This window comes from Chenopodium album, chromosome 3 (genome assembly GCF_948465745.1).
Source record: "Chenopodium album chromosome 3, dcCheAlbu1.1, whole genome shotgun sequence".
Taxonomy (NCBI): domain Eukaryota; kingdom Viridiplantae; phylum Streptophyta; class Magnoliopsida; order Caryophyllales; family Amaranthaceae; genus Chenopodium; species Chenopodium album.
Genome location: NC_137836.1, coordinates 71,697,155 through 71,719,424, shown reverse-complemented (window position 1 = coordinate 71,719,424; position 22,270 = coordinate 71,697,155). Strand labels below are relative to the sequence as shown.

The window sequence follows — 22,270 nt, the reverse complement described above, 5'->3', positions numbered from 1 at the left end:
CAACGCTCGGGGGACATTCGTTAGCAAAATCCTTTCATTTAAAGTGTTCCTTTTAATTCTTAACATTTATTTGTTTCTTTATCTTTTTAGTCATAAATTTTTGGACAAATTTACTTATATTACTTTATAGTATAAATGCTCAATTGTCCTTACTTTTTCATGTGCAATTGTACTTGAATACTTTCTCTCACCATTCTCTTCTCCTTTCTTCCTACTTACCTTCGTTTTTTTTTTAGTTAAAACGTATTACTCCACTTTTTAGATATTATTAGCTGACATGTTTCCTTTTTGAGTAAGTTTTATACCTTTTTTTTTAGTGTACCCTACATGCTTTATTATTCTCTCTCATTCTCTGTCCTCTCCATAATATGTGTGCCTAAATTAAACGTGTCAACTAAATGGAAATAGAGGAAGTACTTTTTAAATTCAATCATTGATAAACCGTCAATATACCTCAACTCTATATAACTTTTTAATAAACAGAACGGAGCGAGATATAAGTATAAATTATGGGATAAAATATCTACTTTCAGAATTAATGCTAATATATAATTAAACTTGTTGATGTGCTCAAAAGGGATAAGATATATTGAGCCAGGATGAGTATAAAATATCTTGTTGTGTAGCTTTGTTATCTAATATCTATATAAAAGAACATTGATGCAACTGAGATATTCTTATGCATCATATCATCAGAAATTCAGAAGTCAGGAGTCAGAAGTCAAACCCATACCAATCCAAGAAAGCCAATTGAAAGTGGCAGTTGGTATATAATACAGTATTAATGTTATAATCAGTGCCCCCCTAAAAAAATCAACTCATATTTGTACAAAACAATTAGCTTTGCATATTATCGAAAAAAATATAAAAAAATCATTTGATTCCACAATTCACACAATCACACTATATATGTTTCCTTGTATTTAAACATGTTTTTACCATTGATTTACTTAATCATGTTTTAACCATGTTTACAATAGAAAAATGTTATGTTTGTTTGTTTGTTTGTTTGTTGTGTTCTCATTTCCATATAGAAAAATTGTCCATCTATTCATACAAATCTTACCAATAAACCATACAAGCTCTTTACTGCAAACTACAAAGCCTACAATCGCAAGATGTGTATTTTGGTGAAACGTTGTCCGGAAAACCAAAATTTTTCAACTGAAGGATAATACAAGAAAAGAAATCAAGAATCATCAATTAGTGACCGCAACTTTTCTCGGAATGCTGGTGCTTTGTCTGCCTCAACAGCCATCACTAGTCCCATTAGTCGATAATTTTTTAACTGCATCCACAATTATCAATAAACAAGCTAAAATAGTCAGCATTTCTGCCAGATTGTCCTTGAGAAAACACCTTCCAAGACATTTAGAGAACTTCTAATAGGCTAAATAAGCAAGCATGCACAGGTCGATAAGAAAAACATGCTTCACGATATCCCTATTTATCTAAAGTAATTTAGATAACTGAGGCAGTACAGGAATAAGTAGGAGAGTGAAGAAGAAAAAGGTGAATGCCAAGACAGAAAGAAAGTTCCAAACTAACCTCTTGACTTGCTGGAGGCTGAATGTGCAAGGGGAAAGTAAATGACCATGAACAAAGCTGAAAAATCCCATACAGAAATCATTAATATCAAGTGTAGAAATTTCATATATTTTAATTAAAACAAAGGCCTGGGATTGACAAAAAACCTCGAAGAAAAGTTCATCTTCTGGTTTTACATATATAATATCCTCATCATCGCTACTAGAAGATGCCTTCCTCTTTTGTCCTATCTTCTGCTACAGGCAGAACAGCAGGAGAATGCAAAAGATAAATGAACATGAGAGCTGTACACTGAAATGAATTGCTGAAAAGTTACCGAGAGGACAAAGAAGAAACAGAATTGAATTACCTTATATATTCTGGTTACCAGTAAATAATGTTTGAAGCGAAATGATTCACGGAGATCTTTTGTTGGCTTCAGTGATTGCAAAACAAAATGATCAGTTTTTTTAGATCACTAACAGACAATACACATAGAAATACAAGCTTCAGCAGATAAAATAAACTTCATCTAACCTCATCTTCAGTAGCCCACGAAATTTCATCAAAAAGGGCATTGTAAAGATGTGGCAGAAGCTGGGGAGGAAGATTTGTAACACGCTGAGAAACCACTAGACCAACATGGTCAGCTTGGTCTCCTAGAAGTCTTTTTAGATCACCAACTACATTCTTTTCCTCACATACTTTTAGCAAGTAGTCTCTTACATCAGTGATACACTTATTATCCTGGCATCACAAGAACTCAGAATCATTCACTTAGTTGATTGATCGAGAACAATCATATTAATCAATATAGAAATGGTGGCAAACTTTGAGTTTTGTTACACGTACTAGTGCAATTTGACTGATAAAGCAATTTAAAGGGTCTTTAATGAAATTCTAAAGGGACAAGCCACACTGAAAATTGAAAATGAGACACCTGTTGTACCTTATATCTTCCTAAGTTCAAAGCTGTAAGAAGTGCAAACAATCCCTCATCTTCATCATCCTCTATCTTGACCACAGAGCCCACTGTTGTTTGCGCTAATATTAAGTCTACAAACCCACTCAAGTCCCACACCTTATCATCAAGATAGCTCTGTAGCAACATCTTTACTCCATGAAAGTCATCAGGCTTGGGGTCAAAAAAGGCAAAATCTGCCTGAATTACTTCCTTTGAGAAGAAATCAAAAAGGAGAAAATATTTAGAGTAAGTAAAGACAACTTGAATGGAAGCATTCAGCTAGAATCATTCATAACAACCAACAACAATTATATGCTTACTTCAGGAGCTTCTTCTTCTTCAGAAGATTCAGATTCTGAACTGTTCTCCTTCAAATTGTGCTTCCTACTAGATCTATTTGCTGAAAATATACAATAGCAAAGATTTCCAAAAGTCATGTTAGATCAGCACATGAACTGCTAATCATAAATAGAAAAAACAGGGCACCTATATAGGACAATGTTTTTAATAGAAAAGACACCTATTAACTTTGAAGATGTTCTGTCAGATTTTGAATTAGAAACTTTATTTTTTGATGAGCAAGCTGTGGCAACTCTAGTTACTGAACGAGCAAATGATGAAAACGCAAAAGGTCGAGGCACCAGCTGGCCACTTCTTCGTGGTTTTCGAGGCATCCCCTTATATCTACACATAAGTAAAATTTGGTTAACATCCATCTTAAAACATCAGACTTTTTTCTCCCTTCTTTCCTCTTTCTGAATGCAAATGAAAGGGGGGAAAAAAGAATCAGGCAAAGAGCATCAAAGCACTCCAGCAGTAAGAATTTCAGATGAGTAATAAGTTTAATTGATACAAAGAGAAAGTACTATGCAACAAACACAACTCAAAAGTCAATCTCATATGCATAGCTACACATCAGAGAAACTCAAACATCCATAAGACACAAACAATTGCCTAAAGCTCATCATACCATTTACGATATTTAACAATAGCCTTTTTGAATTTTTTTTTTTTTTTTAAATTTTTATAGTTAGAATCTAATACTATGAAAGGACCTAAAGCTCATCATACCATGAAACCGAAACTCATAACACCAATGGATGTAAAACCAACTACACCTCCATACACCCAAACCGCTAAAATCCGCAACACCCATCTAGTTAAAAATCAATAATCTAATCAACTAGCTACAGTCATTTAATTGGAAACCAATTACACCCTTTATTTTGAGCCAAAACTAATCTCACAGGCACAACCTCTCAAATAATTAGGCTCATCCATGAATTATATTTATTGCTACAACAAAATGCATTAAAAACCCAAAAGTACTCATTGCCTGTCAAACAACTCAACACCATAAGGAACGAACATCTAATTCAAACACCCCCATCAAACCAACTCCTCAAAACCACCCTCTTGATTCCCAAATTAATATAATTTGTAATGCACAAAACAAACGCACATACAACTATCACAGAACAGCTAGTCTACCATAAGGGACGAATATCGAATTCAAACACCCCCATCAAACCAACTCCTCAGAACCTTGCCTCTTGATTCCCCAAATCAATATAATTAGTAATGCACTTATGCAAACAAAACGAACCCACATAGAACTATCACAGAACAGCTAGTCTACCAAATTACTCTAAACCAACAATCCCAATTCAACCAATACGAGCAGTCAAGCAGGCCCGTCCCCGAGCCAGGGCAAGAGGGGCGGCTGCCCTTAGCCCCAGGAAAAAGGTCCATTTTTATAGTTCCGTCCTAACATTAAAGGGTTATAAACAGATTCCTGCAACACATTAGCAACCAAATTTGACTCAATTATCAAATTACTCCCAAAAAACCACACAAAATTCTTCTCATTTGAGCCTATCAACGTAAATTGCACACAGCAAAACTATAGCAACAAAATCCCACATTATAATCAGTCATAACTTGAGTAGTTATAATCTATAGTTCAATAATACACCTTAGAAGAACCCTAAATTGACTATACTAAATTACTAACAATCAAATTACTGATAGGGAGAAATTAATAATCGTTGATTAATGGAATAAAAGGGAAAATTAGGTTACCTCAAAAGCTGCTTCAATGGAGGAGAGAAAGCTAAGAAGCCGCTTCAATGGAGAACTCAGAGTATGCTTCAACAGAGGAGGAAGGGGTGTGCAGCGCCTGAGTGAAAAACCACACGCTTAGTCGCTTACTACTTCTACAGTTCGACTCGACGTTAGAATTAATTTTCATCTTAGGTTTTTTTTATAAAAAAAAAAAAAAAAAATTAAAGGAAATTTTTCAATTTTTTTTTTTTTTTTTTTAAGGAAAAAAGGAAAAGTTCATTTACGTATTTATTTTTATTTTTTTTAATTGTATTTTATTGTATTGGAAAAAATTTAACACTACATATTACCACTTGCGAACAAATTAGGTTTATATTTGTCAATTTTGATCATTAATATTCTTAACTTAACCGGTGGTAGGGGTGTTTATCGGTTCAAGACCGGATTAGATCAGACTAACCCGAGTCGGATCGAAGACCGAAAATTAAAATTTTAAAAACCGAAATTCGGATCGATTAAGTTGGGACTGAACCCTGACCGGACCGAAAGATTCTATCCAAACCGCAGACCGGATCACTTTGGACCGATTTTTTTTTATAAAAATTCTAAATTATAAAAAAATTTATGGAAAAGTCGGAAAAAAAGTAAAAGAAAAACTATATTTTAACGTCTTTTTTTTTGTATGTTTAGTACAAAACAGCTCATAAAATTAAAGTTTTCTAAGGATTCTTAACCATTGTTTAAGGTTTTTACGCATAATTTTAGCAAAAAAGCGGTCTGGTCCAAGACCATTTTTTATAGGGTTTTGGACCGGACCGAAGACCAGAAAAATGAAATTCTAGACCCAAAGACCGGACCGATTAATTCAGTCTGGTCTGGTCCATTTTTAGGTCGGACCGATTAATGAACACCCCTGGGTTTCCGGCTTTCTGCTGCTAATTCCAAACAAGGATAAAAGAGGGTTATGGTAGGACAATGACAATTAGTGAAAAACTTGATCACATCGCTTGACATGAGCCACAAAGCCCACTATGATTGAGAGTAGTACTAGGATGGTTGACCTCCTAGGAAGTCCTCATGTTGGTTCACGTAACCGATTCTACTTATGGGATTAAAACATTCAAGCAAAAGAAGTGTTTTGGATGTTTTTGTCCCCCGGGAGAGTTACAACACGAAGTATGATCCGGCCGAGCTGTACCTGCAAAATAACGGAGACTCCGGGTGATTGGAGCTCCGCCTCCGACGGTCAAGTTAGTAACTTGAAAAGGAATAAAGAGGACGGAAATTTAGGTGGGTATCTGCTCGGATTCCAAGCTCAGGTGTTTCTCTGATGTGAGAGAATGCAAGTGTAATAAATGGTAAAACGTGCCCTCAAAATGAGGGACATCTCCCTATTTATAGGGTCATTGGGAATTGTGCCCCTGATTAGGTCACTGAACCCTAATCATTGGTGGGCTGCGCCGTTTTGCGGTATTCTCGAGATTTGGGCCTGAAGGCCGCATTTTCCCTTGATTTCTGGAATGACACGTGTCGAGCAGGGATTGGTCCATTTTGGACCAATTTGGGGCTGACACGTGTCACCCTCTGATTGGGCCACGTGGTAGGGTGAAATTACCCTAAACATTTGCCCCTCACAGATGTGACGTGGCACGCCACGTGGCATCTGTGACACATGTCACGCTTCGGTTGGTGGTAATTTTACCGTTACAGAGTAACCGTTCACCTTCCGGGTAAATTACGGAAATGCCCCCATATTTACCCTCTATATATAGCCGTTTTACCCTCATAATTTTGTACGTTTACAAAAATTTTCTAGAGAGAAAAACTTTGAGAGAGCAGAAGTCATCCGTTTGAGTCAGGCGCGAGCAAGAAACTTTGTTCTTCCGCAACCCAGCCGGACCCGCCTTCCTTCAGATATCAAATCCAAAGGTACCGTCTCTATCTCTCTCAGCTCTTTTCTTTTTTCACCGCTTGTACATATTTCTTGCAATAAATGGATGCATCACCAACACACACGGCACAGCCTAGGTTAGAGTCCAGCCGGTCACTAGGGACGGCTGAGTCTAGGACTGGGAGTGCCGGCTCGGGGTGTTGGGACCACCCTTTGCCATGGATTCTGACCAGTTATGTGTCTGTGCAGGACACCATGGCTCGGACAATGCAGACGACCACTGATCCAAATTACAAAAGCGAAGGCTCAGGCGGCCAAACGCCTGAGGGAGAAACGTCTGGTCAGGGAGACCAGACGGCTCTGGAGAGATCCCCTCCGCGTGCCCCTTCAACCCCTGCTGACTCTTTCTTGGAAGAGTGCGATCAAGGCGGCGACGAGGCCGCCTCTGCCCCCATGGACCAAAGTGAGGGGGAGACGGAGAGTGACAGCTCCGCCTCTACCTCTGAGAGCAGTGATGACTTGCCCCCTCTTCCGGATAGCGAGGAGGAAGAAAGGAAAAAGTGGAGTGAGAAGGACGATCCCTTCAGCATCCACGTCTCCTCCAAAGACCGGATCCAAATGGGGGAGAACTTAGAGAACTTTAAGAAAATGCACCCGCTTGGAGACGGGTATAAGATCCGGGTGCCGCCTGAGCTGGGCACCATCGCTTGGGGGGATGATCAAGAGAACGCCAACAGCTATTTTGGCTGTTATGAGGCGGCGTTCAAAGCCGGCCTTCGCTTCCCCCTTCACCAGGCGGTGAAGGCAATTTTGAGAGGCTACGGCCTTGGGCTCTGGCAACTTACCCCCAACTCCTGGACCAACATTTTGGGGTATGTTGTCGCCTGCGAGTTCCAAGGGCTTAACCCCGGCTGGGAGGCTTTTGCAAGCATGCACTACCTCAGTAGGAGCCCAGGCGGCTGGAGGGCGTGGTACACTCTAACCACGCAGCCGCAATATATGATGACCTTGGACAAGGTCTCCAAATTCGATGGCTGGAAACAAAGGTTCTACCTGATGTCAGCCCCAACCAGACGGGAAAACTATGAATTCCGTCTATACAATAAGAAGCCTGACTTGTTGGGCAGGAAGTGCGCTCTTCCCCGGATCCCAGAGAAAGACTTTGACAAAATAATTGAGGCAAACTTTTTCGGCCTCACAGACGCAACTCTGTCAACCGGGGAAGCAATAAAAGTCCCTAAGAACTGGATTCCCAAGAGCGCCTGGTTCAGGGATGAATGTTTCTTAGCCGCCTGCGGGCTAGGGCACATGTTTAATAAACGTATGCACCTGAGTTCATACCGTCTGTAGTATCTTTCTATCGGTATTGATTTATGATGTTGACCAATTTCTTTCTTTTTGCAGAAGAAGCATTGAACATGCTGCAGACGGAGAAAACTCCCAAGCGGTCTTCTGCGGCCATCCGCAAAGAGCTTGCGGAGAAAGCTGCGGCCGAGCTCAGGGCCAAGGTATTGAGCGTCTGACCCTTTCTTAAGTTTATTCTATAAACTGTCTTGCCCGGATACTAACCTTGACTTGTTTATTTTCACAGGGGGGAGAAATTGGGAAATCGTTTGAGAAGAACCTCAAACGGGCTAGAGAGGAGGCCCCAGCCGTTCTTAACAAGATAAAGAAAGTCTGCCTCTGCGTCAACTCCTGGCGCCTCAGCCGGGGCTAAGACGATGCGGATAGCAGGGCGACTCGAGAAGGTAGGCGGCAGCCTGTGCCTTGATCTTGTCAACCCCTCAGCAGCCGCGGGGTTCACCACGCCTGCAAGCGTTTCCCGCTTGGCCGGCTCTAAAGGTAAGAACCCTTTTGAATCCCCGCTTGAGCTGGGGTGGCCTTTACGGGTGAAATCCCACTCTCAACAGACGTCATCCTCATACGGTCGGCAACAAATAGGTGCTGCCTTAGTTTCACACTCATCACGTATTGATTGTGGTGCAGATCAATCTCCGCGCTGGCCAGACGTCCAGAAGCATGCCAGGGCCATGCTGGAGGCCGTCCGGAAGAGGGATAAGGACAATATCCCTGGGATAGAGACGTTCAACCTTGAACGCATTCTATCCCTTCTGGCTGAGGTAAGAAACTTATCAACTCAACTTTATTATTATTATTATTATTATTATTATTATTTTTTAGTGTTTTATCTCGCCTGCAATACTTATACCGCCTGCTTTTTTGCAGGCCATGCTGCGGGTGGACGGGCTCAAACGTCCTTATTCCCGCAAACGGGAAGAGGTAAAAAGGGCCAAGAAGTCCGCCATAGACGCTGATAATATTGCTTTCCACTCAACTATCGTAAATGAACTTGAAACTAAGGCAATAATTATGACACATGCGTCTAAAATCCAGCAGCTAGAGCTAGATCTGAAGGCGGCCGACCTGCGGGTAACGGATGCTGAGACAGCCAAGAAGATGGCGGAGGAGGCCCAGAAGAAAGCAGACGAGAGCGCCAAACAGGCTGAAGAGGCGCTCAAGAAGACCCAGGCGGACCTTGGCAAACTGAAGACCAAGGTTGAGAGGCTGGAGAAGGATGCTGCTCAAGCTCAGAAAAACTTTGCAGCAACCCTGGAGGCGGAGCAAAATCGCCTTGTTGCTGAGAGTGATGCTGACAACGACGCCCGTATGAAGATTGCTTGGGTTGCCTTGTACCCAGACGCGGATTATAGCATCTGGGCAATGGCGCACAGCTATGCCGAGTACGTGGTGTACTTGAGAGAGCAAGGCGAGCCAGAGCCTGCCTCCTTTGAAGCCTGGCTCAGCAACAATGAGCCGACCGCGCCTGAGCTTCCTGGTCCCGGCGAAGCGCACCAAATTCCCTCAGATGATGAGGAGAAGGGGGAGAACCAGGAGGCTCCGTCTGCAGGCCAGAAGTGACCCCTCAGCGGCAGTATGCCAGTCTTTGCTTTTTTAATTCCTTTTTATTCAGCGGCTGTATGCCAAAACTTGCTTTTTCCGGCCTGCGTGCCGAGTATTCTTGTATTTACCGGCTGTGGAGCCGTGTTAATTAACAATTTATTTCTCCCGGACGGGGTCCGGTTAACATTTGATCCATTACAACCGTTTGGTTGGATGGACTTTTATGAATTGCACCGACTAAGTCGGTCTTGATCAATTTGCATTTTGCATTTGAATTTTTAATTTTTGCCTATCTTATAAAAAGAATGCGGCGATTTTTTGCCTAACTAGTCAATAGTCTGGCTGTCCTTGCCCCTGGACGGCTGTGTGATTGGTTTCAATTGGAGCTGGTTGATTGACTTGAAAACGTCTGATGCTGCAAAGAGCATGATATGTTTGTAAGTCAATCAATCACAGTAGTGATTGCCCCAAACCAAGTGCACAGCCGTACACCAACAGACATTTCGGTCACTACCCAGACGGCTTATGCCCGTCTTGGTAGAGATTTCATAGCCATTGAACTCTTGCCCCAATTGGGGTGAGGTGCAATTTTAAAATAAATAACCTAAGTGAGAACTTCAGCCGGTGACCGACTGATGCCTATGGGCATCCGGTATCTAGGAACTTATTCGTTCTCCGCAGGTTATTTTGGTCAGACGGCTATGAGTTGACCAATTTGGTCGTTCAATTTTTGCCGTCTGCATGGATACGTAGAACCGACAGATAATCTGTTCTCTGCGACGATTGCACCCGGAGGGGTGTCGCCGGACGCCTTTGCCCATGTTGGGACAGGCGATTTTATAAAAATAGCAACCATCCGGCCATTTTAGCCTCTGGTCTTGTTTAAGACCGGTTGTGTAGCCACTAAACGTTTTTGTGCTTAGTTTCTTAATCAGTGTTGAATTTACACCAAGTATTGAACTTAGTTTTTTAAGCAAACGAGTCTGTCTGGGTATTACCCAGATGGACAGGCAAATATTTGATCATGCTAAGTATCAAACTTAGTTAGATAAATGGAGAATCCGTCTGAGTATTACCCAGGCGGATAGTCAAGCAGTTGGATAAACAAAGTATCCGACTTAAATAAACAAGGGATCCGAGCATTACCCAGGCGGATAAACAAATGTAACCTTTACCAAGTATCGAACTTAGTTAGGTAGATGGGGAATCCGCCTGGATATTACCCGGATGGATAGTCAAACGATAACTCAAATTTGCAAACAAAGACTTAATCTTCAATAATTGACTCATTGTTTACAAAAAGTTACATTCTCAGAAGTAGTACTTTTTTAGATTGTCTACATTCCAAGTTCTAGGCAGGCGCCTGCCGTCTGGGGTTTCCAGGCGGTAGGTGCCGTCCCTTACTTCTTCATAGATCCGGTAGGGACCTTCCCAATTTGGTGTTAGCTTTCCCAACTCATTGGCCCTACCGGTTGCCTCCATTTTTCGTAACACTAAGTCGTCAACTTTCAAAGGACGCTTGTGTACTTTTTTGTTGTAGGCTCTAGTCATTCTCAGACGGTAAATCTCATGACGCAAGGCGGCATTGCCCCGGCGTTCTGGGAGTGAATCCAATGCCAGGCGCATTGCTTCCCAATTTGCCTCTTCATCATACAACATGACTCTGAGAGTCGGCTCGTAGTGCTCGATGGGCAAGACGGTTTCAGCACCGTAAACCATGAGAAATGGGGTTTCACCGGTTGCCCCTTTCGCTGATGTCCGGATGGCCCATAGGACATGGATTAATTCTTCTGCCCATAAGCCACCGGCTCTCTTCTATTTTCTTTTTAATGCCGTCTGAGATGATTTTGTTGAAAGCTTCAACTTGGCCGTTTGCTTGGGGCCGGCCAACAGATGCAAAATAACTTGAGATCCCCTGATCTCCCAACCAAGTTTTTAGCTGAGGCGTCTCAAACTGAGGACCATTATCAAACACCATAGACATGGGTACCCCGTACCGGGTGATAACATTCTTCCAGATGAAGGAAATGACGTCTGAGGTCTTGATGTTTTTAACCGCCTCAGCCTCAACCCACTTGGTGAAATAATCCACAGCCACTAAGATATAGCGCTTTCCGCCTGGAGCAGGCGTGTAAGGACCTAGAATGTCCATGCCCCACTTTGCAAACGGGATTGGACTGTGGATGGCCGTCAGATTAGTAGCCGGACGATGAATAAGTTTGCCAAACTTTTGGCACTTGTCACATTTCTTAACCAACTCCTTGGCGTCTGCCTCAAGGGTGGGCCAAAAATAATGTCGTCTGGCTCTGACGGCTAGGGACCTGCCGCCTATATGAGAGGCGCAGAATCCCGAGTGCAAGTCTTCGAGAACTTCCTTCCCTTTTTCTGGGGTGACACACTTTAACAGGGGCCTAAGAAACCCCGCCTTGAAGAGCTCTCCATTTCTCAACTCGAAGCTTGCATCTCGCTTCTTCAGGACGGCTGCTTCCTGTGGCGAATCAGGAAGTGTGCCGTCTGAGAGATAAGCCCGGATGCCATCCATCCAGGTAGAGCTTCGGTCCAAAACTCCAATGGGATCTTCATTGATGCTTCTCTTTTCCAGAACTTCCCAAAAGACGGACCGAGGCGTATCATGGCAGGCGAAAGATGCCAGTTTTGACAATGCATCCGCCTGGTTATTTTCAGACCTAGGCACTTGGTTCAGCCGGAATTCCTCAAGTGCCCCGGCCTCCTCTTTGACTGCCTGAAGATATTTGATCATAGCCGGATGGGTAGCCTCATAACTTCCCTCATACTGGCTAACAACCAATTGAGAATCAGAATAGGCGTCAATTTTCATGGCCCCCGCCGCCTTACACATGCGCATGCCGGCTAGCAGGGCTTCATATTCTGCCTCATTGTTAGAGGCCTGAAACTTGAAGCGTAGTGCATACTCAAATCTGTCTCCTTCAGGAGACTCACAAATTACGCCTGCACCACAACCGTTCTTTGTAAAGCTCCCGTCTACATACACTTTCCAAACCTGATCAAGATTATCCGGAGCCACCGGACGAGTCATTTCTACAATGAAGTCGGCAAACGCCTGACCCTTCACTGCCTTTCTTGGTTCGTAAGTGATTTCAAGACTTTGCATTTCAATAGCCCATTTCAACATTCTCCCGGATGAGTCCAAGGTAGACATTGGCCGCTTGAGTGGCTGATCCGTGTAGATCACCACCGGATGTGCCAAAAAGTAAGACTTCAATTTTTTGAATGCCATATACAAAGCAAGGCCAAAATTTTCAACCATGGGGTACCGGAGTTCAGCATTTTTAAGAACATGGCTAATGAAGTAAACCGGGAGCTGCACGCCGTCTCGCTCAGCAAGGAGAACAGCACTGAGGGCATGGTCTGAGACGGCTAAATACATGTACAACGTCTCCCTAGGCAAAGGACTGACCAACCTAGGCAGAGAGTGCAAATGCTCTTTCAACCTCTGGAACGCCGCCTCAGCATCAACCCCCCATTCAAATCTGGTCTTCTTTCTGATTGCTTGGAAGAAGTAAAGGCATTTGTCGCCTAACCGGCTGAGGAACCTCCCCAAGGCGGCCAGGCAACTGGTGAGTCTCTGGACTTCCTTGACAGAACGGGGTGACTTCATGTCTATCACCGCCTGTATCTTTTCAGGGTTAGCCTCTATCCCCCTTTGATCAATCAGGAATCCGAGAAACTTCCCAGACTCAACACCAAAGACGCATTTCTTAGGATTTAACATAACCTTATGCCGCCTGAGGGTGGTGAATGTTTCTCGGAGATCAGCAAGGTGATCCGTCTGCTGTTTGGATTTGACTATCATGTCATCAATGTACGCCTCCACATTCCTCCCAATCTGATTAATGAAGACCGTATTAATCATCCGTTGGAAAGTGGCAGGCGCATTTTTCAAGCCAAACGGCATCACAGTATAACAGAATAGCCCCTGATCAGTGACGAAGGCCGTCTTCTCTTGATCTTTCTTCCACAGGGGTATCTGATGGAAGCCGGAGTAGGCATCCATAAAGCTCATCAAGGCGTGACCGGCTGTAGAGTCGACCAGACTGTCGATCTTTGGAAGTGGGTAACTATCCTTTGGACACGCCTTGTTAAGATCTGTGTAATCAACACACATGCGCCAGGTCCCATTCGGTTTCTTAACAAGGACCACATTGGCCACCCAGTCGGGAAAGTTACAAGGCCGAATGAACCTGGCGTCTAGCAGCTTTTTGACTTCGGCAACTGCCGCCTGACTTCTTTCCTCGCCGTGATTTCTTTTCTTTTGCCGAATGGGCTTCTTTTTGGGATCCACGGCGAGTTTGTGGACAGCGAGATCCGGGCAGACGCCTGGCATCTCTTCCACTTCAAAGGCAAAGATGTCTTTGAATTCCTTCAACAAGAGGTGCAGGTTTGCACCCAAAGTAGCATGAGCAACCGTCCCAACCTTAACAGTACGTTCTGGACGGCTGTCATCCAGAACGAGATCAATGCTTTCGCCAGCCGGTTGGGGACGGAGCTCATCTGACCGCTCACCGGTCAGTGATTTCTATTTTTTCTCTTTTTTTACCTCCACCAGCAGAGGAGCCTTTCTTTTCTTCCCGGCTGCTGGTGGGGCGGGAACTGGGTCGGCATCCTTGACATTGTCAAGGTCTATGGGTTCCTGACCGCCTGGGGCCACGGTATCTCGGACGGCTGAGAGATAACACTCTCGGGCCGTCTTCTGATCCCCATTCAGGGAACCCACAGTGCCGTCATCCTTCTCATACTTGATGAGCATGAGAGACGGGATGATTACTGCCTTGGCTACGTTGAGGGTCGGCCGGCCAAGGATAATGTTGTAGGCGGTCAACTCCTCAACGACCAAGAATCTGACCAGATGGGTAAGTCAATTCTTCCGGCTGGGTAGACCATCCCACCCCCAAAACCAACCAAGGGGTGGGTGACCGGATGCATGCTGCTAACATTGTATTTCAGCTTTTGCAGGCACCGGAGGCTGATGATGTCTGATGAGCTGCCGGTGTCTATAAGGATCCGTCCAACCAGCTAGTTGGCAACCTTACATTCAATGACCACCGGGTCATCATGAGGGCGGCGGACGCTGCCCCTATCCTTCTCAGTGATCAAGACGTCTGGGAAGGAAGAGCTGGCAGACGCCTGCTCATCATCATCTTTGTCCATCTTTCGAAGATGGCTCTTGGTGCCCCGGATGGTAGGGCCACCACATGAAAACCCGCCTGCTATAGTGTAGACCGGCTCCTTGTCGGTATCCGAACTACTAGCAGGCTGGGGGGTAGTCTTGGAGGACTGACCCTTGTTTTTCTTTTTTGCCCCGGCTGGGGACTTAGAAATGTAGGACTTCAACAACCCTTTTTCAGCCAGACGGTCCAACGCACGCTGAAGACTGAAGCAGTCGTTGGTGTCATGGCCGACCTCCTCAAGGAACTGACAGAATTTATTCTTGTTCCGTGACTGGACAGAACTCTTCATAGGATTCGGCTTCTCGATGGACAGCCGGTCCTTTACCTCCATGAGGATGGAGTTGCAGCCTTTGTTAAACTCGTACTTGGGGACGTACGGTTTAAACTCTTTCTTTTTCTTCTGGGACGGCTGGTCAGAGTCAGTAACCGCCCAGACTTCTTTTCTTTTCTTGCTCTCTTCTTTGTTTTTGGCCGGCTGAGATGACCGGCTGTCTTTCTGCTTGTCGGACTTCTTAGAGTCCGACTGGCTACCAGGCGAGCAGAGGTCGGTAGCTTGAATGTAGCTTTCCGCCTCCCTCAGGGCCGCCTGTAGGGTGAAAGCCCCTTTTCTGACGAGGTCGAACTTAAAAGTCGACCCGTCTCTCAGACCCTTGAAAAAGTCTGTAAAACCTACCTCGTCAGACAGCCCTTGAATCTGAATTCTTATCAGATTGAACCGCCTGACATATGAGCGCAGCCCTTCTCTCTCTCCCTGCTTAACAGTGCTCAAATCAAGGCTTGTTTTCTTAGCAGGGATGTTCATTGAGAAGTTGGAAGCAAACAGGAAGGCGAGCTTCCTGAAGCTATCGATGGACCCGGCCGGCAAATTGCCAAACCATTGTTGGGCAATGCCCTTCAATGTAGCCGGGAAACACCGACACCAAGTGGCATCATCCAACCCCTGCAGGTACATGAGGTTGGTGTAAGCCATGAGGTGGTCTTCTGGATTGGTGGTGCCATCATAAGTACCAACCAACACATTCTTAACCTTGGCCGGCTGTGCCGCCTCGGTTATCTCCCGAGTGAACGCAGAAGGTTGTTCACCCAGGCGCAGCAGACGAAGCTGCCAGTCCAGTGGCTGGACAGTTGGATATGCCGCCTGACCCCAAAGAAGGTCGGTTGCATGAAGTGAGGAGAATACTGTCCGTAAGCCTGAGTAGGCACGTACGGTACATTTCCAATCATATGAGGGCCAGAATGGACGGTATTACCGCCTGTCTGACTCTCATGCAAGGAGGGTGCACTCCCTGCAGAAATATCGTTGAAGCTGTCTGGGAAGTTCGACGTTGAAGCCGACTCAGACACCGATTGATTTCTCTTCCGGTTGATGATCTCCCGGGCATCGAGAGTTGATTTTTTTACTTCTCACCGGCTGATGAGGCCAGCGAGGGTTATTGGTGTTCCCACCAGGAAGGAGAATTTTCGACCAATCAATGGTCCCGGCTGCCTTCTCCTTTGGGTGAGGAGTGGGCTGCCGGTTTCTGACTGACTTCCCCTTCTCTGGAGGAGTCTTCTTCGCCAACTGACTTTTACTTGGGCCAGCCCAGCTTTTGGTGATCAGCTTTGTAATTTCACCCTTGAAACTCGTCATGAACCTCATGAGTTCGTCTCGGGTGACATGGGCTGATCCAGCTGTCGTTTGGGTTGCCCCTTCCGGCTGCCTAGTAGGTCTGCTCGGACCCGCCTGGGAGGCGCCCCGCTCCAGAGTCTCTCTGGGCCGGATGCGCTTGACTCTAAGAGAGCCGTCCTCGGCTGTAGAGGTTTCGACCTGAGGATCCTCATCCTCCTCATGGTCTGTAAAGACTTCTGGGTCTTCACCCAGACGGTTAGGGGGTACAGACTCTTGAACCATCTTCGAGGTACTCTCCCCACAGACGGCGCCAAATGTTTTGGGTGTTTTTGTCCCTCGGGAGAGTTACAACACGAAGTATGATCCGGCCGAGCTGTACCTGCAAAATAACGGAGACTCCGGGTGATTGGAGCTCCGCCTCTGACGGTCAAGTTAGTAACTTGAAAAGGAATAAAGAGGACGGAAATTTAGGTGGGTATCTGCTCGGATTCCAAGCTCAGGTGTTTCTCTGATGTGAGAGAATGCAAGTGTAATAAATGGTAAAACGTGCCCTCAAAATGAGGGACATCTCCCTATTTATAGGGTCATTGGGAATTGTGCCCCTGATTAGGTCACTGAACCCTAATCATTGGTGGGCTGCGCCGTTTTGCGGTATTCTCGGGATTTGGGCCTGAAGGCCGCCTTTTCCCTTGATTTCTGGAATGACACGTGTCGAGCAGAGATTGGTCCATTTTGGACCAATTTGGGGCTGACACGTGTCACCCTCTGATTGGGCCATGTGGCAGGGTGAAATTACCTAAACAAGAAGAATAATATCGATTAATTGACAAATTAATGGTAAAATATCAAACTAACTTTATCCATATCAAATATTGTCAATGATCAATAGTTGTGGTGGTTTCAGTATGGGTTCAGTTGAACCCAAACTGAACTAAACCCATACTGAAACCATACAAGAATTTGGGAAAAATTCATAAATCTAATGGGTAAAATTAAGTTAAAAGCAATTGCAACCAGTAATGTTAACTATACAATTCCGTGGTTCAATGATCAAATGTAGAAAAGAATTGCACATACTAATGCATTCAAAAAAATGTGCATGAATAGTGCAAAATTTCCAAAAGTTGTGAATAAAAAAGAACGGATAAAATATACGCCATCTAATGTTCGAAACTCCGAAGAGTTCAAACCCATATGCCCAAATTTCTAGAATTACCACTAGTTAATACTTAATAGTGTGCAGAATACTAAAATTTGATTGATAACTATCAACTAATATCATTTTTAATTGCGTTCTAATAAAGTTTCCAAAATTTTAAAAAAGCTAGTATGAGTAACTATAACTTTTGGTTTTTGCATTGTTAAAAGACTTTTTTACCCATAATGAATAACTAATCAGGGCTAAAAAAAAGTCATTTTATCATTGTAAGTAACTACCACTAGCCTTTTTTAATTTGGCTTAAAAGCCAACTTTCAGCCAATCAAAAAACCATTAACCAAACATGTTTTTGGTTGTTTAACCCTAAAAAAAGCCTGAAGCCAACTAAAAAGTCATTTACCAAACAAGATTAATAAGTTGTTTACCAAGCATTCAAATAGACTTCAATAAGTTATAAGCTCTCCAAAAACCTTTTTACCAAATAAGACCATTATACTACGTATATTTTTAAATACGGAAAATTTATTATGAGACAAATTATCAGTATAAATAAAAAACATCCAAATTAATCCCGCTAGCAGTAACTCCAGTTGGCACTATGGAGGAACTGAAAATCTCAACCTTCGCTTCCATTTGTAAACATTAACTACTTCAATAATCCTATAAGATCACTGCTTAGTTGAGATAAATCATGCATATAAAAATTCCTGCTATTTAGCATTTGCCAGATTGTTGAAGGGTTCTTTTTTATTTCATCTTGGCACCATGTACCATCTTCCATGGCAGCCAAAGCCGCCTTTTTCGCAACCCCATAGGCCTTTACATTCAAAGATTTAACAGCAGCAGGAACATCATTGTTATTAGCTAAGGTATAGAAGTGAACACAAACACCAACCGCCGTCTTCAACTTGGGGGGGCAGGCCTTTTGCAAACCCTGAATATAGGTCGAAGTTTCCTTTGCATGAGCTTCAAGCTTGCCAAGGGCTATCTGGGCTAGCCCTTGGACACTTGCTTTGGCACTTCTTGGATCTGATCGGAGGGTGAAAACACAAAAGCCGAAGTCAGATGTCTTCCGACATGTTAGCACCACTGGATCAGTCTCGCTGTTCAACTTCCTCATCAGCCCATTGCATAGAGTTGATGGTGAAGCGAAGAAAACAAAAAAGAGAGCAATTTTTACAATGATGGAATGCATTGTGCCTAGTTGATTGTATATAGTACTAGACACATAGAGGGATGAGAATACTCATCATACAACAGACTTATATAGACAAAAAAGATTAGCTTGATGCAGGTAATCAACCAAATGCCTGCAGATCCGCAGTATCCGGATGTTTTTCTCACGCATTAAATTTCTCCTGATTTTGTCCAAATATAACAATATTGATATCTGAAGTGATATAGTTCTCCTCATTTGTCCAAGTATAACAATATTGACATTTGAAGTGATATCCTCAAGATATTGTGCTAAAACCCAATAAAGAAGCAAATAACAAGAATCAAAATAAATTGAAACCTTCTAAATAAGCACCTAAATTCATGTCAAATAATGCAGCAAAAAATTTATTTCAGCAGATAGAAACTGAGATAGTCAACATAAAACTAGAGGCCTTATTTTTCTTCCTTGTTAACCTCATCCTTCGGCTCCTGCTCATAACGGCGCTTGAACTTAGCAATCTGCCCCAAGCTTTGAGCCATCTGACGTTTTGCTCTGAAGTGATAAACTTTGGGTTCTCGGTGGATTTTACTCATCATGACATTAATCAACCTACCACTTTGGGTTACATAGGATATCCATTGCATCTGAGGGTGCAATCCTTTCTTCATTTTCAAACTCTGCAGATGCTGAACAAAGCTAAATAAGAGAAGGAAAAATTGAAAAATATAATTCTACAGCTCATTAGGATTTAGGAGTAGGTCTTATAAATAACAGGGCATGCAGAGATCAGTAACATCCGTAAACATTATTTATTTTTTAATATTTTAATATCGTGTGTGTGGTCGGGGGGGGGGGGGGGGGTTGATCATACATGCAGCAGGTGAAGCTCCAATTCTTTGATATAAAACCTAATATAATCAATGAATTTTATTCAGTCAAACTACAGGTCAAAGAAGAAATCTCACATGCATCGCCTACATTTTGGAAAATGTAAGTCTATCAAATAATTATCTTGAAATGAGATAAAGTGTGTTGAAAGACACACACAGAACAAATTTTGCTCAGTCACTATTATGGGATAAAACTTGGGTCACTATTATGGGATGTGAGATAGTTTTCAGAGGTGAACTTTATGAGGAGAAACTGAGATATGACCTTAATATGAGGTGACTTTGTCAAAATTGAGGAAATTGACCACCCTTCTGTTTGAATTGATAAACCAAACTATAACACACACATTTGTGAAAAATAAAAACATAAGATAAATATATTTCCACCCTCAAGAGGCTCAAAGTTAGATGGCGATGGAATTCCATTCTGACCATGGACATGGCAGGTAGACCATGCCAAGTCTTTTGGAGTATAACTAGTTTTTCTATGAAATTCGTTTGGAGTATTACTATATAGTAACAATGGACTGATTACAGGTTGTCAAAACATGAAAGTGTGCAGTTCATGGATCGATACTTTCCTATACATATACTACATAAGAAAGGATTTTAGCCTAAAATTTAAGTTTTGAACAACTTGACAATAAATCAATAATGCACTGGATCTTTATGTTGTTTAAGTTAAAACAATCTTCTGTTTATGGCAATTATCCATTAAGACTCAAAATGAGAGGAACCACAGGAGACAAAATCACAAAAATTGTGAGGAATCAGGAAAAGGTCAATTTTAAGCATGGCAAATATGGAAGGAATTGCTCAAAAGATCAAGAGTCACAACACAAGAAACATCTATAACTGTGACATGAGTGCTCTTTGAGCTTTGAAAGGACAATGGAGTAGGCCAGGGAAAAATAAGATAAATTAAATTAGGCAAGAATACTCATTCAACAATAAAAACACATGAAGAGGTTATAGGTTGACAATCTACAGTTCTTGGATAGATGCATTCATGACTTTTTTCGCTCACCCTCAACATAAGGTGTACATGTCAACATAGCACACTTGTGTGGTTTTGTCACAGCTGAAACAACTGAACAGCGAATAAGTCGATTAAAACATGAAGTCGGTCAATTCCCTTTTTTCCCCCTTCTTATTAAGGGTTGGGTCTTCCACAGGCTTTTCCTCATTTCTGTTATATTGGTTTTGGGGAATTCCTAGTATGTGTAAGGCATGAATCGCTAAGCTATTCTTATTTTAACAGTCATATACATAGTACAATATACAACCTCCGTTTCATATTATTTGCAACCATTAGACATTTTCCCTCTCTAATTTGTGTCAAATCATTACAAATAATAAGAAACGGAGGTAGTACCAGTAATAGTTCATCAATTAACAATCTGCATTAAGCAGTTATCAGATCAGATTTGCCGATTTATCTAAAATTTTGAGCAACAGCAAATCTACAAATGACGTTTTGCGTATTCGTAGTTTGGCTCTGGCAAATGTATGGAGCTATAGCTATTAAACTCAATTAAGCTATATATATATAAACACTGCTAGTCATACAATAGCATTCAAAAAGCAATTCAAGGGTATATAACTAAGTATTCTCTGTAAAAAAACACTAAAATTAGAATATTAACCAAACTAGACAATTTACTAGCTCCAAATTTGCTAAATGCTCTTCAACACACCCTTTATCAAACAACCCTAATCAATAATTTGAAACCCTTATGGCCTCATTCGGCAACAATCGAGTCAAATTGCAATGTCGGATTTCGGGTAACGAATCGCAGACAATAATCAATAATTACATTGATAAGTAAGATTAGCAAATCAAGGAGTGCAAACAAACAACTGAAAATGGCGATTACGCCAACATAAGTTCACCACAAATAACACACAATTAAAGTTTATATTCATAGTTTCATCCAAATATTTAGCGTTTTGCAATACATTAACGACTAAATTAGACTCAATTAAATTATTCTCGTTTAAAAATATGAATAGACAATTTCTAGTAACAAAATTGCAAGTTATAATATTTCATTGATTCAGTAATAATAAGCATTGGTTCAATAATCCGTTTTAGAAGAACCCTAAATTGACTGTACCACAAGTGACAATTTAATTAACGAATAACACTAGAATATGAAACTAATATTCGATGATTAGGAAAAATTAGGTTACCTCAAAAGCTGATTCGATGGAGGAGAGAAAACTCAGAGTACAATTAAGGAGTAGAGGAGGGTGATGGGTTTTGTAAACGTCAGAAATCCCTGAGTACTTGTTTTTAATGTTAATCTGTATTGTTTTTAGGAAAAATACACTTTAATAATCCCAACTTTGCTCAATTTAATTTAAATAAATCCAATTTTTTATTATTACAATGATCTCAACTTTCATATGTGTTTTCTTTCTTCAATTCGGATTACCGGTTACCTGAAGAAAGGGTTAACATTTAAAAAAAATTATATGTCACGTGTCGCTTTTCTAATTGGTTCAAAAAATAAATAAATTTAAATTAATAAAATTTTTTTAAAAAAACCAAAGACCACCCGCCATCCAACGCTGGTGGCCGCACTTCCCCAACCGGCAAGACCCACAGCCAAGCCACTACCTACGAAACCCAGCCACCACAAACTCCCACCACCCACGAATCCCGACCACCCCCGAAATGCCAATTTCATTCACGAAACCCACCAACCCCGAAAATCCCGACCAACCCACGAAACCCAAACCATCCACGAACCCCGACCACCCACAAAACCCAAACCCACTTTTTCGACCTACCGAAAACCATCCCCTCACCAAAAACCCTCTCGTCACTCCTTTTGATTGCGATTTCCGGCGATTATAGGAGAGAGAAAGGGTTGTGTTTTTGTATTTCGGG

The 22,270-nt window shown here is 42.4% G+C and overlaps 2 protein-coding genes and 1 long non-coding RNA gene across 3 annotated transcripts; all 3 read right to left on the bottom strand.

The window, feature by feature from the left end:
* Nucleotides 1–971: 971 nt before the first annotated feature.
* Nucleotides 972–4,713, bottom strand: LOC145616029 (protein BCCIP homolog). The gene is made up of 9 exons (XM_081670794.1): nt 4,574–4,713; nt 3,012–3,175; nt 2,812–2,891; nt 2,477–2,701; nt 2,065–2,274; nt 1,898–1,963; nt 1,695–1,781; nt 1,549–1,605; nt 972–1,288 (listed from the first exon to the last, which is right to left on the bottom strand). The coding sequence occupies exons 2-9, from the start codon at nt 3,163–3,165 to the stop codon at nt 1,190–1,192; spliced, it is 978 nt and encodes a 325-aa protein (XP_081526920.1). The 5' UTR covers nt 3,166–3,175; nt 4,574–4,713; the 3' UTR covers nt 972–1,189.
* A 13,258-nt stretch (nt 4,714–17,971) lies between these two features.
* On the bottom strand, nt 17,972–18,520 carry LOC145625311 (cell wall / vacuolar inhibitor of fructosidase 2-like). The gene has a single exon (XM_081678370.1). The coding sequence runs from the start codon at nt 18,518–18,520 to the stop codon at nt 17,972–17,974; it is 549 nt and encodes a 182-aa protein (XP_081534496.1).
* Nucleotides 18,521–18,677: 157 nt separating this feature from the next.
* LOC145616018 (uncharacterized) lies at nt 18,678–21,691 on the bottom strand. Its single transcript, XR_014107588.1, has 2 exons — nt 21,568–21,691; nt 18,678–19,161 (listed from the first exon to the last, which is right to left on the bottom strand). It is a non-coding gene; the product is annotated as an uncharacterized LOC145616018 (long non-coding RNA).
* Between the last annotated feature and the right edge of the window lie 579 nt (nt 21,692–22,270).

Coding starts and splice junctions, on each gene's coding strand:
- LOC145616029 (XM_081670794.1), bottom strand. CDS start 3,165: ATGCCTCGAAAACCACGAAGAAGTGGCCAGCTGGTGCCTCGACCTTTT. Junction 2,702..2,811: donor AAGAAGAAGAAGCTCCTGAA/GTAAGCATATAA, acceptor TTCTTCTCAAAG/GAAGTAATTCAGGCAGATTT. Junction 1,782..1,897: donor TGGTAACCAGAATATATAAG/GTAATTCAATTC, acceptor TGCCTGTAGCAG/AAGATAGGACAAAAGAGGAA.
- LOC145625311 (XM_081678370.1), bottom strand. CDS start 18,520: ATGCATTCCATCATTGTAAAAATTGCTCTCTTTTTTGTTTTCTTCGCT.